Source organism: Panicum virgatum, chromosome 6N (genome assembly GCF_016808335.1).
Source record: "Panicum virgatum strain AP13 chromosome 6N, P.virgatum_v5, whole genome shotgun sequence".
Taxonomy (NCBI): domain Eukaryota; kingdom Viridiplantae; phylum Streptophyta; class Magnoliopsida; order Poales; family Poaceae; genus Panicum; species Panicum virgatum.
Genome location: NC_053150.1, coordinates 6,251,804 through 6,268,898, shown reverse-complemented (window position 1 = coordinate 6,268,898; position 17,095 = coordinate 6,251,804). Strand labels below are relative to the sequence as shown.

The 17,095-nt window shown below is 48.8% G+C and overlaps 3 protein-coding genes and 1 long non-coding RNA gene across 8 annotated transcripts in view; 1 reads left to right on the top strand and 3 right to left on the bottom strand.

Annotated features, from left to right (window-relative positions):
* Nucleotides 1-8,870, bottom strand: part of LOC120677761 (trimethyltridecatetraene synthase-like) — a 29,925-nt gene extending 21,055 nt beyond the window's left edge. Inside the window, exons 1-7 of one of the 4 annotated variants that reach the window (XM_039958951.1) lie at nucleotides 8,632-8,870; nucleotides 8,207-8,511; nucleotides 7,759-7,939; nucleotides 7,282-7,364; nucleotides 6,587-6,680; nucleotides 6,472-6,486; nucleotides 67-127 (exon numbers count right to left, since the gene is read on the bottom strand). The gene's annotated coding sequence lies outside the window, so the exon portion shown is untranslated. The other 3 variants (XM_039958953.1, XM_039958952.1, XM_039958954.1) reach the window with 3 other exon arrangements.
* Nucleotides 1,288-6,479, bottom strand: LOC120677763 (trimethyltridecatetraene synthase-like). Of its 2 annotated transcripts, none has more exons than XM_039958955.1 (3): nucleotides 6,419-6,479; nucleotides 2,326-3,268; nucleotides 1,288-2,232 (listed from the first exon to the last, which is right to left on the bottom strand). In XM_039958955.1, the coding sequence occupies exons 2-3, from the start codon at nucleotides 3,253-3,255 to the stop codon at nucleotides 1,600-1,602; spliced, it is 1,563 nt and encodes a 520-aa protein (XP_039814889.1). In that variant the 5' UTR covers nucleotides 3,256-3,268; nucleotides 6,419-6,479; the 3' UTR covers nucleotides 1,288-1,599. The 2 variants fall into 2 exon arrangements, with proteins under 2 accessions (XP_039814889.1, XP_039814890.1); XM_039958956.1 differs by lacking the exon at nucleotides 6,419-6,479 and adding an exon at nucleotides 3,369-3,487.
* On the top strand, nucleotides 3,610-4,490 carry LOC120677765. The gene is made up of 3 exons (XR_005676445.1): nucleotides 3,610-3,986; nucleotides 4,070-4,178; nucleotides 4,268-4,490. It is a non-coding gene; the product is annotated as an uncharacterized LOC120677765 (long non-coding RNA).
* LOC120677853 lies at nucleotides 7,773-8,889 on the bottom strand. Its single transcript, XM_039959057.1, has 3 exons — nucleotides 8,632-8,889; nucleotides 8,207-8,266; nucleotides 7,773-7,826 (listed from the first exon to the last, which is right to left on the bottom strand). The coding sequence occupies exons 1-3, from the start codon at nucleotides 8,887-8,889 to the stop codon at nucleotides 7,773-7,775; spliced, it is 372 nt and encodes a 123-aa protein (XP_039814991.1).
* Nucleotides 8,890-17,095: the final 8,206 nt, after the last annotated feature.

Genomic DNA, 17,095 nt, shown 5'->3' with positions numbered 1-17,095 from the left:
TGCACAAATAACCTGTTTATTCTGCTTCTGAATAAACTTAAGTGTTACAGAGTATAGATTTATCACCTTAAGTTAGCTGGTGAAACTAATCAAAGTGCAGCCACACTTCTCATAGCTCAACACCTCATATTCGTCTATAAAGAAAAAAAAATTGACATAGGACTGAATTAGTAAAAAAAAACTATAGCAGCTGGTACCGGATGATCTTTCCACCCGGTACTAATGTGAGAGGATCAATTAGTACACCACCTGGTACCAAAGAGGGTGGTAACACCACCCGGTGCCAATGTCTAGCATTTGGTACCGGATGGTGTTACCATCCGGTACTAAACAATTACGAGATCTTTTCATGCTCAAAAGTACCGGAACAAAGCTGACCCGGTACTAATGCTAGAATTAGTACCGGGTTATCTTGATCCTGATACTTTTGAGGTGGATTCAAACTAGGACTTCTTAGTTCGCGTGTGCTTACCCTAACCACTACACCATATAATCACTCATGGTTGGAAGAGGTTGCAGTCCTTTTATATTATTTATTGATAACATTTTTTAATATTCTAGAGTTTCTACAAATCATACCCTAAGTCTGATTGATGATATTTTATGGTTGTCACTTGATCGTAGTTTAAATAAATATCAGAAAAATAATAGAAAATAAAAACAATATGCTTTATATTGGTAACAAGCATCTAACGTCCGTTACCAATGTGCACCACATTGGTAACTGGCGCTAACAATCCTATTACCAATAACATCCATTACTAATGTAATCACATTGGTAATGAGCATTTTTACGTATTGGTAACGGGCATTAACATCTGTTACTAATATATGTCAAATTGGTAACAGACGTTGTTAAAGTCTGATACCAGTAATATTTGTAACAGGCATTGTTAAAGTCTGTTATCAATAATGAGTTAATACTAACAGAGATGAAATACATCTAATGGCAACAAAATCAAGTGTCATATGTTTGAAATCCTATTTTTTACGAAGTCAATGTCAGAAATGGCAAAACCGCAAAGCGCAATGTTTGGAGTCCTAAATATACAATTTTCTCCGCCCTCTGAATGCAGCCCACCTGCTGCCTGCATTACCCTTGAAACATGGGTTTGGAAATCATTACATGTATGCATGCCGCCATCACCATCAGACGGCCAACAACTGCGTCTTCAACGCGACTATATATATGTTATAACTATATATTTTTAAGCTTATCCTTCTGTATCACACATAATTAATATAAATTAAATAGTATATATGCAAGCAAGGTGGACACAATTAGCATTACTACAGAAGATTTCGATATCATCACACTTATTTTGTTTTGAAATACAACATTGTCTCCAAGGTTTTAAATCGTCGGTTAAAACGTTTAGCAGCCTGTTGCTGTTACATCATCTAGCGGGCTAAATGTCATAGCGTAGCAGCTATAACCGTCTATATCAGCTGATATACCGGCTATTTAAAACATTGATCGGCACACACATACATCCATATATGTGTGTATGTACATGTAATACGAGGGCATCTATATACGAAATACACCACAATGTGACATAGCACGCAGGAGCAAGGCAGACAATGTACCCGATCGAACTAGTAGAGGTGACCCGGGAGCTTGGGCTCAGGGAGGGCCTTGAGCTGGTCCATGCGTGACACGGATATACCGAACTTCTCCTCCATGCTCAGCTTCTCCGGCGGCACGCCGTCGGGGAGCCTCCACGCGAAGCCGTGCACCAGGTTCGCGAGGACCAGCTGCACCATCCTGAGCCCGAGCCCGTGGGCGGGGCACATCCGGCGGCCGGACCCGAACGGCAGCAGCCGCAGGTCCTGCCCCTTCACGTCCGCCGCCTCCTCGCCGCCGACGAACCGCTCCGGCCGGAACTCCTCCGCCGCGTCCCCCCACACCGCCGGGTCGCGGCCGATGGCCCAGACGTTGACGAGAACGCGCGTGCCCCTGGGGATGTCGTAGCCGGCCACCGCCGTGTCCTCGCGCGACACCCGCGGTATCAGGAGCGGCGCCACCGGGTGCAGCCGCATCGTCTCCTTCACGACGGCGTCCAGGTAGGGGAGGCTCGGGATGTCCCCCTCGCCAACCAGGCGGCCGCGGCCGACCACGCGGTCCAGCTCCTCGGTCACCTTGGCGAGGACCTCGGGCTTCCGCAGCAGCTCCGACATGGCCCACTCCACCGTCACCGACGAGGTGTCCGTGCCGCCGGTGATGAGCTCCTGCACAAGACTCATGAATTGAAATTGTTGAGTGATCTAGTATTAAGTGATGATATGATGGTTGATTAACAAAGCATAATTATTATTCTCTACCAGAATGGACGCCTTGACGCCGTCGCGGTCGATGGGGACGTCGAGGCTGGGGTCGCCGGCGAGCTCCAGCAGCTGGTCGACCATGTCGGTGGGCACGAACGCGGGGCCCTCCCGCCGGCGGCGGTCCTCGTGCTCGCGCAGCACGTGCTCGACGAACCGGTCGAACATCTTGCCCAGCCGCTTCATCCGGGCGACGTACCCGTTGGGGTCGAACCAGCCGAGCCACGGGACCAGGTCCCCGATGTGGAGCGCGCCGTTGAGGAAGAAGATCTCCTCGATCATCCACCGGAACTCCTCCGGCGTCGCCACCGCCGCCGCCGCGCCTGCGCCCTCGCCGACGTACTTCCTGCCCAGCACCATGCGCGACACGACGTTGATCGTCACCATGAGCAGGTGCTCCTTGACCGCCACCGCCGCGCCGGCGCCGGCGCGGATGTCGCGCAGCATGGCGCGCACCTCCTCGGCGCGGACGTGCTCCGTCCGCCGGAGCTGCCTGGCGCTGAGGAGCTCCGTCAGCCACAGCTTGCGGAGCTGGCGCCAGTACGCGCCGTAGTGCGACCAGAGCATGCCGGAGTAGTTGTAGACGGTGTACTTGCCGCACGCCATGCGGGGCCGGTCGAGGAACGCCAGGTCGTGGGTCTTGAGGAAGAACTCGGCGGCGTCGACGGACGAGCCGACGACGACGGGGAAGGAGCCGAAGCGGAGCGACATGAGCGGGCCGTACCGCGCCGAGAGCTCGCGGATGGAGCGGTGCGGCAGCGGGCCGATCAGGTTCAGGTTGCCGATCACCGGCCGCGGCCGAGGGCCCGGCGGGAGGTTGTAGTGCTTGTTGCGCGCTCCTCGCCGGCGGAGGACGGCAGCGAGGAAGAGGGCGGTGGCCAGCAGGACCGCGAGGGAGGACAGCCATGGTGGTGGTACCTCCATCTCCATTGCTGCATGTACACTGCTGACAGGCCACGCCATGTGCTTTATTGACTCATGCACTAGTTGTGCTTCGCGAAGGGTGTAGAAGTTTTGTAGAAAATCCGATCACCGCTTACGACCCATCGTGCCTACCCAAAAGGTCAAATGGATGAAGACAAATGCATGCATCTCTTTCTCGCTTACTGTGTCTTGTCTAGTTGCATGACGAATGCATCTTGACCATGGTTTTTAAGGCGTCGTCTAGGCGACGTTTTGACGACGTCGCTCACAAAGAAAGGCGTCGCCAAGGCATCCGGCGGACGCCACACGGAGGGGGAAGGCGATGTGCGCGGAAAAACAGGCGCAGCCACCTTGCGCGCGCGGGAAAAAACCTTGCGCGCGCGGGAAGCGGATAGGGAGCTGCGCGCGGGGGAAATCGCGGGATATACCCCGCGCGGGCACGGCGCACGCCCCTGCGCGGGCGGGAAATCGAGAGAGGAGGGAAGAGAGGAGGGCGGCGGCCGGACCTGGAATCCGGCGGCGCGGCCCCTCCATAGTCCATCCAGCCACTGGTTCCTCTGCTCTGCCTCCTCACGCGGCTCTGCCCCTCTGCTTCCTCTGCTTCGTTCGCCTGCAGATCTGCGCTTCCACGACTCACCTCTGCAGCTCTTCCCCTCAAGGATTCGTGGCTGCTAGCTCTGCTCCAAGGATTCGTGGCTGCTTGCTCTGCTCCACCTCACGTCAGCTCAGAGTCAGAGGTATATTTTCTGTCCCCTTCTTTGCTCTTCCTTCACCTCCTCATGTCCTCTGCTCACTGCTCTGTTCTGGCTTCTATATATAGCCATAAGCATGCCATGTGATTGAGTGATTCTTTTCCTGATGCCCGAGATGTAGCTGCAGCTTGCTGTCTGGGGAAAGAAAAGTGAGTTCAGAATTCAGATCATACAAAGGTATTTCATTTGAATGCTTGATCCTTTATTCATTGATTACAATGTATTTGTCTTACATAATTACATTCATCTATGTTGAAACCTGCAAGGGGATGCATGCTACATGAAACAAGCCAACAAGGGCTGCTGGATAGAGGAGGATCAGTGGTACATGTGCTCCAGAACAGGAACCAAAAATGTATGTATGTGCATGTTTGTGCTGCCTCTATTTTAGATGAGGGTATGTGTATGGCGTCGCCTCGCCGCGCGCCTTATTCGCCTAGGCGTCTGGAAGGGGGTGGGTCGCCGCACCTCGCCTTTCCTCCTTAAAAACCATGATCTTGATCCGTTTTAGAATGCATCTTCTAGGCTTCGTATTAAAAACTAAAAAATTATTTGCAAAACATTTTCAGTGATGATTATAATTTTTTGTGATGAATCTAATAACAATAATTAATTAATACTAGTGGAGAAGCACGTGCTTAAAAAATATACTAAATAATAACTTTATTTTATATTTAAAGTGCAAGTTAATGATAATTTTGTATTTATATTAAACATGAATTTATGTTAGGTAACCAACAATATAATATCATAGAGATTAAAATTATTTAAACTAAGAAACTTAACCCATAACACAATTATTTATATTCAATAATTTAGCTCGTATTTTAAAAGTCTAGTAAACAAAAAAAATATATTCATACATCAAAAGACATAGCCTTCATATACAATGGAGAAATAATTGAGGAACTCTATAGGATCGAACTACTCGTAAACCTCATGAATCCAGCCAACATTAATAAAGGGATCATATTGGAATACTGAGATGTCCGGACATTTAAGTACTCTATAATCTAATATGATGTCCTAGACTCCTAGTAGTAACTCCACACCTTGGCTCAGTTCCACGAATTCCTGATCCTCAGCTGCAGCTAGGCCAAGTAGTCCACAGGAAAATACAAAATTGAAGGAAAGTCGCAACAAGAATAGCACAATATTGTAATGTTAGGTCAAGTGGATGCTAGTTGATCTCACGTGCTAGGTAAATAGGATGCAGTGATAAACTTGAGAGGTCAAGACTCGACCTGCAAGAATGCCGCATAAGACTAACAGAACTCTCATTACCTTTTGCTGTTGGCTCTTCCAGATAGAAAAGAAGTATGTCAATTTCTTGGTCTTGTAATTCCAGATACATAAAGAGACATTGTCTACTTTAGAAAAGGTAAATAATATAGTTTACAAGGCATGAGAAATTCTGATGGATAATCCACCGTGGCTAGATAACTGTATGTCTATATGCTGAGCTCAACCAATATGAATCGTCTCTGCTTGTTTTCAGCGTCCTGCCAAAATTTATACCTAACTACTATTACAAAAGAGCTCAGTGTAAAGAAACAAAGAGTGAATATTATAGGGAGATGACTCGCTGACAAAGATGTTCTCCTTAGTTCCAGAAGACCATCTTGCCTATTTCCTTGGTCGATGAAGTAAATCCATTGATATTTCATACTTTCAGCTAGCTTATTTACCTTAGGCAAGCACAGTAGCTCAGTTTCTCTTCTCCTTCTCTTTTGCTTCTCTATCTATTAACTAACCTGGGATTCCCCTCCTGGCAAACTAAAATGGAATGACCAAGAGTGAATTGCCTCCAAGTCACGCCATACGTAAAATTTGAAAACAAGCATGTAAACCAGTGGTATATATTGAAATCAAGGTTCTAAAAAACGCTAGACGCTAGGCGAATGCTTGCCTATGGTTTAGAGTTTTTTGTGATTAAACGTAGATTGAACATGATTAAACGTGTGTTGTGATTAAACGACACTGTGATTAAACGCAACGCTTGGCCACCGTTCAGTGTTTAATCAAGATTAAACGATGTTTAAAAACGTTTTTTAGAACACTGATTGAAATCGTATACCTAGCTCTAAGTTTACATTGTACCAATATTCTACTAATTCAATCCTGACATAACTATCTATGTGGTCCTTTGTCATCAATGTCTGAATCTTAGTTAAAGTTTACCTTGCTCGCAGCTCACTTGGCTGGGCACTTTTGTCTTCTTCTCTTCTCTATGACCCAAACACAAGGAGCAAAGCTTTGTCAGGCAAGTAACAATCATGATCTAACTAATAGGTATATAAGGAAATGACATCATATTATAATGGCCATATTAGTTAAACAGCACGACAATATGCACAAATAACCTGTTTATTCTGCTTCTGAATAAACTTTAGTGTTACAGAGTATAGATTTATCACCTTAAGTTAGCTGGTGAAACTAATCAAAGTGCAGCCACACTCCTCATAGCTCAACACCTCATATTCGTCTATAAAGAAAAAAATTTGACATAGGACTAAATTAGTAAAAAAAAAAACTATAGCAGCTGTTTTGTAAGCATCATTATGCTAGACCCATGGTCTATGTGCCTTTGAATTAGAGGTTCCTTTTGCTAATGGTCTGGACTTCAGCCTCTTTACCCTCAACAGATGCCAGTGCCACAAACTTCTTTCCTTAAGCTTTCTACAATATTGACAAATTGCAGATGCCAGAATTGAACATATTGACAAATAAAGCAGTGCATATAACTTAATAAAAGCAAGATCAGGAAGTGCTTGACACTGAATCTGCACACACTGGTGAGGAATTATGATATATGTCAATAAAACGTGAGCAATAAAGCAGACAATGAAAACCAGTAGCAGGTTGTACCTGATGGTGGTACTTTGTCAAGGAAAAAATGGAAATAACCTTCAGAAGCCTCTATTTTTTAGCATTTTGTAAATCATAACTTGTCTTCCTTTACAATACTAACACGTGGGTTGTAAAGTTCATGTTTAGGGCATTTAGTCTCCACACAAATGGCTGTTGAAGAATCAAATTACATAAGGACTACATTGTATCCATATTGCTTGAACTGGTCAGCTCTACCATCCAAGCATCCTTACTGTGTACCAAAAGTAACTTAATATTGGCATATGTATTCTCAGGCAAATTTCTTAGAACAGACATCTTGGAGCTCATGTATGGCATGACATTCAACTTTCTATATACAACAATGAAAAAATGAACTTAATGAACAAAAAAAAACCTAAATAGGACACAAAAGCATTGTGATTGTTACCACTGAAAGCCTGAATGGGCCTCAATAGAGTTTGCACCTGCATCCATCTTGGTGAGGTTATGGATTTCACCGAAAAGAAAAACCTGCATTATACAAGAATAGCTTAGCTAAGGTCTTAATACTACAGTTACTACAAGTCAATCATAAATGGGCAACATTTATCAGTTATATATCACGGTTCAGTAAAAAAAATTCTAAACTTCATATAATTTGAATGGATATTTTTTACAGAATAAAAAATTCAGAATGAGACAATGACATTTGTGCCTATGCAATTTCTTAAAATGTTTTAGGTTTCCTTGGATACACCCATTACCTCTCTAATGCATTCCTTACAGTCCTGTGTTCATCAGCGTTAAGCAAGCAACATAAATTTCAGCAAATTGCACTACCATGACTTCATGTTGCGGGCTCGAAAAAAGTAACTGTATCCTGATTCACAGAACCACAAACCACTAAATTTCAGTATTTACATACCTGATACATAGAAGCTAGATCCTGCAGGCAGCTTGGCAGACTATGAAGTCACTGTATTTCTCTAGATTCTGTATTTCAAATCACAAACAGAACATGAGCATTGCGCACTAAATCTAAAAAGATGCGTCGCTTGGAGTAATGTAGCTGTCGGCAGCGTGGACAGTGGTGTCGCTTCCAATATCTTCTGCAAACAAAACATTAAGAGTGATGAGTTTCAGTTGATCCTTTCTGACACATAAACACCACTGAACAGAGATGAGAGCTGACAATATTGACTAATTTCAGTTGAACTGGCCAATGGGAAAAACAGAATGATGGATGAACACGGAACATGACAATATGCAGAAAAGGATGAGCAACATGAGTGAATAGGACGACTGCAGTTAGAAAAAATGACCGTAGCAGATCTTGGCATTGCGCAGAAGACAGAAAAGCATAATAAGCTTACCAGATCAGTGACATATTCCACAGCAATGTCATCCACAAGTGCAACAGTTTCTGGAAGTGGCTACAAAGTCAAGAATACCACATATGTGAGCAATTTTATAAGGAAAAAAAACAATGTGCTTCTTTCTTTACATGGAAGTTATTAAAATCATCATACATTAGCATTGAGAATTCAAGGTTCAATGCAGATTATCATCAGTTGCAATCTAAATTCCTGCTCTAAACTAAAATAATTGCATCATATCGTTATAGATGAATAAACAGAACACCCCTTTGGATCATCCCCGAATCCATACATCATCTGCACTGCAAGAACGCCAACAAAAATTACGGCACACAATTTAGAATGAGAAGAACCTGAATCAAATGCCCAAAAGGCATAACAAAGGCTAAAATTAGCCAAATAAGGGATTAAGGGTCACGTACGGTTGCTCTGGAAGACCCGACGCTTGCGCTCGAGGGTGGTGGCGGACGCAACGGCGTCGCCGCCAGGGGAGTTGTGGTGGGAGGATGAGGGCCCACGGCCGCGGCGTGCGCCGCTGCCGACTTGCCCTTGTACGGCGTCTCCGACGGGGCGTTGGTTGCAGCATAGTGGCCCCTAGGGTTCTGCGCCACTGCTGACTTGCCCTTGGACGGGGCCGCCACGGGGGCAGGCGTGGCGAGGTTCGTTCTCGCCCTGTTCATTGGTTCGTAAAAACCAGAGACCGGCCCAGACCGTATCCAGAGGAAACCGTCATAGACCTACGCACGGGTTGTAGTGGTCCGCGGGTTTACCCGAGAAACCCGCTGACGACTGATTGAAAGAAACAACGAGAAACGTGAAAATTAAATTAAACAAAAAAAAATTAAGGCAATCCCCGGCAGCTAGGTCCGCGTCGTGCGTCCACTAGCAGCTGCGCGGCCGCGTGGTGCCAGGTTGCGTCGTCACTCGGGCATCGGCATCAACGTACTAGCCACTCGAGTATTCCTAGCTTGGCTGCTTGTGGGCTCCAGCATTGCACAGTTTGCATAGATTAACCGTTGAAACCCAAGAACCCACTGGTTCCAAACCGCTGGCGCAACAACTTCTACGGCTTGGACTGGATTTTACCCAGAAACCGGTTAAACCGGACCATGAACAGGTCGAGTTCGTTCTGCATCCCTGCGCAGGCCATGGTGCTGAGGAGAGCAGGGGAGGAGGGAGTGGATGGCCGCCTTCGCTTCCCGGACGATGGGGGAGGAGTTCAATTACGGGTGCCGAGTGTTGGGATCCTTTCTTTCTTCAGGGTCAGTTGGATCCATACCACTCCAATTTCTTGAAATTGAATCTCATGTTGAAAATCACGCCATTGAGTGGCGTGATTTTCAACATGACACCTAATTTCACGGAGTTGTGGTGGCATGAATCGAATTTTCCCCTTCTTCAATGCCCACACGTAGAGTATGAACAGTAAGAAATATGACAATGAAAATAGGTGTCGAACTCTTAGAAAATTCAACCATTTACGCTGTGTAGAGGGGGGCTATTTATACCCTTATCCCTCGGCTAGATTTTCCTAAATTGCCCCCTCTCAACTCATTTACAGCTCACTCTTAGCCGGTTTCGGGATAAAATTACAAGGTGAGAGGTTTACAAATCCGACCTTCTCACGTAATCGAGAGGTGTACAAATCCGACCTTCTCACATATTCACATTTCACACACATGTCTACAACCGACGAAGGTTCCAACAACCTTCGGGGACCTTCGGGAGTCAGGGCCATGAATGTTTCATCAACGAGCAACCAGCCGCCACCTTCGTTCCTGAAGTTGATCTCCTGACCCGAAGGTCTTGGTCTTCGAACTTATGCTTCTGAGCAACCCTTCGTCGCCGAAGGTTTTGATGTTTGCGCTTGCGCTTCTGGGCTGCCATCCATCACCTTCGTCTTACAAAAGGTGATATCCTTCGCACCGAAGGTTATGGTCCTTGAGCTTGCGCTTTTTAGTGTTCATTTGATACCTTCGGGTATGCTTGGCTCCATCTCATTGGGGCCCTGCAAACAGGGTAGAGAGCATTTCCGAGGGTGAGGGCTTGACCCGAAGGTCCAATCCCCAATAGTAGCCCCTCGAGGGCGAGGTTCGAAGCCGACGGTCCGAACCCGCGTTGAAGAAGAGGATTGCAAGTAACCTTCGGGAAGCTCCCGAGGAAAAACGTCTCCCGAACCGTCGGCTGCAACGGTCATTTTTGGTGGTTTACGTGTTAGGCTCCTATTGCGCCGCTTGGGCGGCCGACTCCTCGATTTTACCGTTGGTACTGTTTCTTCCCTCGCCTATATAAGCGGAGGGTGGGGGGGGGGGGGTAAATTCTGTGCCCCCTCAAGCTTTGCTTACCTTCGGCTATTTCTACTATAAAGCGTTTCTTTCGAAGGTTCCGTTTTCTTGCGTGGTCAAGTTGGCCGGTTTCCTCGGTGTAAGTGGTTTTGCGGTTTATGGCTCGTACTAAGCAAACAACGAGGTTGATCGAAGGTTCGTTTGAACCCTTTTTTTCCTAATTTCGCCTTTCTTTGTTTTTGTGTAGATATGGCATTCATTAAGAGGGCGGTTCTTCGTGCAGACTCTGGTCCAGCTCCCGAAGGAGAGGCAGGTGGTTCGCAGTCTTCTCATCAGCAACAGTCCAGTGAGAGCCTTTCAGCAGTGTCCGCGGACGTGTCGGAACTGATGGCTCCGGAGAAACGTAAGACTTTGCTTTTCGAGGCATCTGTCGTATCTCAGAGCATGATAGACTTCTACGTTACGAAGGGCTATTTCGCCGAGGGGGTTTGTCGACCTCCGGGGGCAGAATTGATTCCTATACCGGAGACCGGCGAGGTTGTGGTCTTTAAGGATTTTTTTACAGCGGGGCTTAGACTTCCGATGGATCCAATTGTGCCGAAGCTTTTGGAGCCATTCAATGCGAAGCTACACCACTTTACCCCGAACGGGATTGTTGCATTGGCCAAATTTCTGTGGGTGGTGCGGAGCTTCGGAGGGGAAGTGTCTGTGGATGCCTTTTGTAGGCTTTTCCAGCTACACTGCCAGCGTCGTAAGGTCTATGTAGATGATGATTCGGAGCTTAGCGAGGTTCAGAATGGCTGCTGCACCTTCGTTCCTCGTAAGCCGAACAAAAGGACCGGTCTGTTAAAGGTTATGCTCTCGACAGCTTACAAGAACAAGTGGGAGGGCAACTGGTTAGGATATTGGTTTTATGCCAAGATTGGCTTCCCTGATCCCAAAGGCTCTGGTGAGGAGAAGTATCTACTGGCTTCGGACATTGAGATGTTCGATCACGTCTATCAGCCTACCTTCAGCAAACGCGGTCCGGGTTTCAAATCGTGTCTGGAGACCTTCATGACGGCTTGCCAAGTTTGTGGTGGCAGGGACGCTATCGAGGAATTTCTGGCTGCGAAGGTTTGGCCGCTTGCGGCTGGCTGGTCTCCGTCGAGGTTCGAGCGTAAGCGCTTTGTTGGTTTGAAGTATGATGTGACTTCTCCGGTTTTTGGGCTTCGGAGGCTCGAGGGTTCCAGTGACGAAGTTATTGTGGATGAGCTGGAGCGGCAGGCTGCGGAGATACTGGGCCCTTGGAACAAAAAGGAGTATCTTTCTTTGGTGGAGGTGTGCGGAGGGAACCTTCGATTGAACCGGTGCTTGGCTGAGATGGGTGTCGCTTACGAGCCTCGGCCGGTTCTGGCGAACGCCATTCCAAGAATGGCGCCGCCGGGGAACGTTGGTTCGGAGGTTCCTGAGTCGAAATCTAGGGGCCAAGCTAAGGTGGAGGAGGCGGGGAGCTCCGGGGCTACTGGCACGCGGGGACGCGGGCGTGGTCGGAAACCTTCGAGCACGAAGGTTTCTGTTGCGAGGGCTGAGAGCGCCAAGAGGAAGGCGCGAGATGAGGAGGTTTCTTCGGGCGACAGCGGTACGCCCTCATTCATGGAAGAGCTCATGGGGACGGTGGGCGGGGAGATCGTAGTTCCTGAGGGGAGGCTTTTTAGATCCCGTTATGATCTCAGCGATGAGTACGGGACCATGCTTTTCGGTTCCGGCCGTCGGATTGAGGTGGCGAAAGCGCTGATTAATCTTCATTGTTCCCCCGAAGGTATGACGAAGAGGAAGAGGATTCAAAGCCTCGTTAAGACTGGGCTCAGACCTACGGACCTTCCGAAGCCACCCGTGACGAGGGTGACTACCTCGACGGCTGAAGCCCTGAAGGATCCGGCTCCGGCGCTGAAGGATGCGCAGCCTGTTCTTGTGGTGAACATCGAGGAGGAAGAAATCTTGGTTGGTGAGACGCTGATGGCACTTAGAGGTGGAGAGGCTCCTGGTGGCTCCTCTGCTCCACCTTCGGACAATGAGGTGGAGGCTTTGGAGGGGATGGCCTTCGACGAGTCTGGTAAGTTTCAGCTACTTGGCTTTTCCTGAGTACCTAACTTGTTTGTCGCTCTCGAAGGTGTTTTTACTTATGTTACTTTTTGCAGCTGTGTCGGCGTCAATGCAGCAGCTCTTGGCCGTGATGCACGGGCCTGGCATGACTGGGATTCGCCCCCCCCCCCGAGAAAGGTGAGGGGCCTTGTTTCATTTTTAGCTTTTGATCAATCTTTTAGTGTCCCCGAAGGTGATTTTGTTTTTGTTTCAGAGTTTAATGCAGCCGTGGCAGAGGCGTCTACCTCCGACGCTGCCTTCATTGTTGCTGAGCTGAGCAAGAAGCTTGCCCACGCCAGCCGTACTTTGATGTAGAAGGCCAAGGCGGACGCGGACCTTCGGGTGGCGAGTGCCACCGAGAGACTGGGTCTAGCTGACAAGCTACGGCGAGCTGAGGCGGAGGTTCTTGCTCTGAGAGATGAGAACTAGCAACTGAAGGTTAAGTGCTCGAAGCTGGAGTCAACTGCTTCGGATAACGAGAAGGTTCTAGAGAGCCTTCGGAGGACCATTGAGGGGGATGCAAACGAGAAAGCTGCCCTCAAGGGTAGGATCACCGAGCTGGAGTGGGTTCATGCTAAATTGATTGAACTCGAGCGGGTCTTACCCGAGGTCGCCAGACGAGCCGATGGAGTGTACCAAGAGTACAAGAAGGCTCTAGCTGCCCTTGGAGCGGAGCCTTTGCCCTTTCCTGAGCCGGTCGAAGGTCCCCAAGTTTTCTTTCTGCTTTTGGACTGGTTGCTGTCGGAATTCGAGGGCCTCGGTGAGGTGATGAGCATTGCAAATGACAATGCGGCCTCTGTTTCCTTCGAGGGGCTTGTTGGAAATCTTCTTCGTGCCGGCGCAGTTGATCTTGCCCGACTGGATGGTTTTCAGTATGTACCCTACGAAGGCTTAGCAGTGGAGGTGGCAAGAATTCAAGAGGTGAAGGCTGCGTTTTTTGAGCAGTTCTGGGAAACTTCTGGTAAGATTGCCGTTCCGACTCTGGCAGCCACAGCTGTTGAGGTAGGGTTGGTTCCAGCACCCTTTCGTTTTTCTTTTGTTTGTTTTTGATTGGTTTCATCTATTTGGTGCAGGGGGCGACTCCTGATCAGCCTTCGGAGGACAATTGAGTGTCCGAGGTTCGGAGGTCTCCTTCGGGGAATGACGCCGCTGGTTCGTCGGGGGCTCAGGTCTAGAGATTAGTTTGTAGTTTACTTTGGTAGTTTTCTAGCACTTTGGTATGTAAATATTCCCATGGTGCAGGATGGGAACGCTGTGGTATTGATGAGCTGGGAGGCTTTTAGCCTTGCTCGTCCTGGATGCAGTGTTGCAGAATATTTAAGCTGGTCTGGTAGAAATTCATTGTAATATGTTTTGCTCTGTCGTCTGAATGTAAAATTCGCGATTGCCTTTGTAGTGGCTTCTTATTGCGTATCCTTCGGGTTTCCTTTATGTGTGCATCCTTCGAGGTGCCTGAGATGTTCCTCGAGGTGTTGTTTCTTTGCATCCTTCGAGGTGTCTTGTCATGTGCATCCTTCGAGGTGCTGTGTTCTGTGCATCCTTCGAGGTGCTTTGTTATGCGCGTCCTTCAAGGTGTTGCTTCTGTGCATCCTTCGAAGTGCCTTGTCATGTGCATCCTTCGAGGTGCTGTGTTATGCGCAGCCTTCGGGTATTGCTTCTGTGCATCCTTCGAAGTGCCTATTTGGGCTGTAGTGGTGCTCTTTGGAGAAAAACGTCTCCCCCCCTTTCCTTCGTTTTTTCTTCACGAAGGATCTTTTTGGAGGTTGCTTTCTATGAGGGAAATCTCCTTTAGAATATCTGTGCCTTTGTTAGGTTGCCGGACTTTTCCTTCGGGAGGTAATTTGCTGTTGTCCGAGCCAACGCTCGTTAGGGTTGTTTTTGAGAAAACGTCTCCCCCCTTCCTAACGAGTTGTTGCCCGGAGGCATTTTATTAAAAGGAAGTGTTTGGTAACCCGATAGATGGCTTGTTTGCTAACGAGGCAACGCGCGAAAACTTTGTATTTTTTGAAGAAAAATGTCTCCCCTCTTTCTTGCGCGCTGTTGTGTTCGAAGGGTTTTGTTCTTTTCGTTGCTGTGTAAATTGAATGATGTTTGCCGAGGGTTAGGATGGAAAAACGTCTTCCCCCTTTCTGGCGTCCATCCTTTGATATTTCCTTCGTTATTTTTGTTTCGGGCCTTTTGAAAGGTCGAAGCTCCTTGGCATTCTTTTTGCACTTATTGTGCCTGTTGTGCCGAAGGTTTTTTGGTTCGGACCTTTTGAAAGGTCGAAGCCCCTTGGCATTCGGTTTGCACTTATTGTGCCTCTTTTGCCGAAGGTTTTTTGGTTCGGACCTATTGAAGTTCGAAGCCCCTTGGCGTTTAGTTTGCACTTATTGTGCCTATTTTGCCGAAGGTTTTTTGGTTCGGACCTTTTGAAAGGTCGAAGCCCCTTGGCGTTCAGTTTGCACTTATAGTGCCTTTTTTGCCGAAAGTTTTTTTGGTTCGGACCTTTTGAAAGGTTGAAGCCCCTTGGCTTTCGGTATGCACTTATAGTGCCTTTGTTGCCGAAGGTTTTTTTGGTTCGGACCTATTGAAAGATTGAAGCCCCTTGGCGTTTGGATATGTATGCAAAGTTTGCGGATTCTGCATACTTTGCTGTAACACCCTAATTTAAATTTCAGCAATTAATAATAAATTTAATTGGCTTTATTTAATTTTCCAAGGTTTTATATGCTTAGACTTGCATTTAATCTAATTTTTGTTCCACAAGTAATTAAAATTTTGGCTAAGTTTAAAATTTGTTGTTGCATTCATGCTGGTGCATTGTTCTTTTTGTTTGAGTGCTAGGGTTGAATTCAAATTTGAATTTGAATTCAAATAGTTTTGGTTTGAGTTAGATTGAAATAGCAAATAGAAAAGGGAAAAAAGAAAGAGGACCCAAACCCAGAAATCACCCAGCCCAACCAGCCCAGCTCTCCTCTTCCCGGGCCCAACCACGACCCCCTCCTCACCTCCTGGCCCAACCGATCTGCAGCCCAGCTCCTCTTTCCCTGGGCCCGCTCCCCGCGTCCGGCCCGCGACCCCACTTCCCTATTCCTCCACGCACCGGCCCACCCACTCTCTCCCGCAGCGCCACTCCTCCCGCTTCGGCCCGCACGCGCGCTCAGCCCAGCGCGCTCAGCCCGCGAGTGTGTCGCTCCCCCGCCACTGACAGCCTTGGCCCACACGCCAGCCCCTTCTTCCCCGCTCGCGCAGCACCCGCAACCATCACGCCGAGATCTCCGGCCCAGGCCCGCACGCCGAGACCCTGGCTTTCCCTTTAAACCTCCACACCGCGGCCCTGCGACCCATCCCCACCTCCGCAGCCGCCTCAAACCCTAGCCGCCGCTGCCCTCCGAGCTCAGAGCAGAGCAGAGCGCTACGCCACCGCAGACTCGCCGCACCACCACATCCCAGCCACTGCAAACCGCCGTGGCAGCTTCGTCCGAGCCCAGGATCGTCCCCGGGCCCAGCCTTTCTCGACCTCGGCCCCCGCTCGCGCCGGAATTGCCCGGGAGCACCGCTGCAGGTAAACGGCCCACCGCCCCAATTCCACGCCGCCGGCATGTTACGGTCCTCCTTGACCACGTTCCACCTCCGCAGCACCCCTGCGCGTTGATTCGAGGGGATCCGAAGCTCGGAGGAGCACTCTCGCACCCGGACCGCGAAGCTCCGCCCAGCGCCTCCGCACGACCTCGCCGCCGACGTCACTCCGCTGCAACTCCAACCACCCCGCGCCCTTCGTAAGCTTTGGCCCGCCTCCCTGATGCTTTTGCGCCATATCTCGTGCCCCGTAGGGCACTCTAGTAGCAGGAACACCTCTGCCGGCGAAGTGCCACCGCGCAGAGCCGCCGCCGTCCTTGTTGGCGCCGCCCAGAGCCCTACCGAGCCTCGAAAATGCCTCACGTGGTTTACGTATGGTGCGTAGACCCTCCTAGACCCAAGCGCCGGTCCATTTAGCCCCCAGAACGCCGGATTTGAGGAAGTCCGGCGAAGTCCGGCCGCGCGCTGCCACGGGAAGTCGTCGCCGGTGTCGAGCACCGCCGCCCCTGCGCCAGTTAGGTCCGAGCCGTTAGATCTGCGACCGACGCTCAAGATTAGATCCCGATCCAATTAAACCTGAGCCCTCAGATGTCGATCCACCGGATCAGATCTGAAGATACCGGTTCGGCCTGGTAATCTTGCTAAAGAGCCCCCCATCTTCCTTGATATCAACCCGCGGTCCAACCTTATTCAAAACTATTTACAGTTCAGCCCAAAATCTTGCACGGACCCCCCTGAACTTTCCACTTTTAGAACCCACGGTCCAGACCTGCTGTTTTTGCACATTAGACCCTAGAACTAAGGATTAATTACATTTTAGTCCCTGGTTTTTTGCAGAAAACCCCCAGAAACTCTATTTTTCTTACAGTTAAGCCCCTGGATCTTGTTTTAAGCATAGTTTTCACGTTCTAGCTCT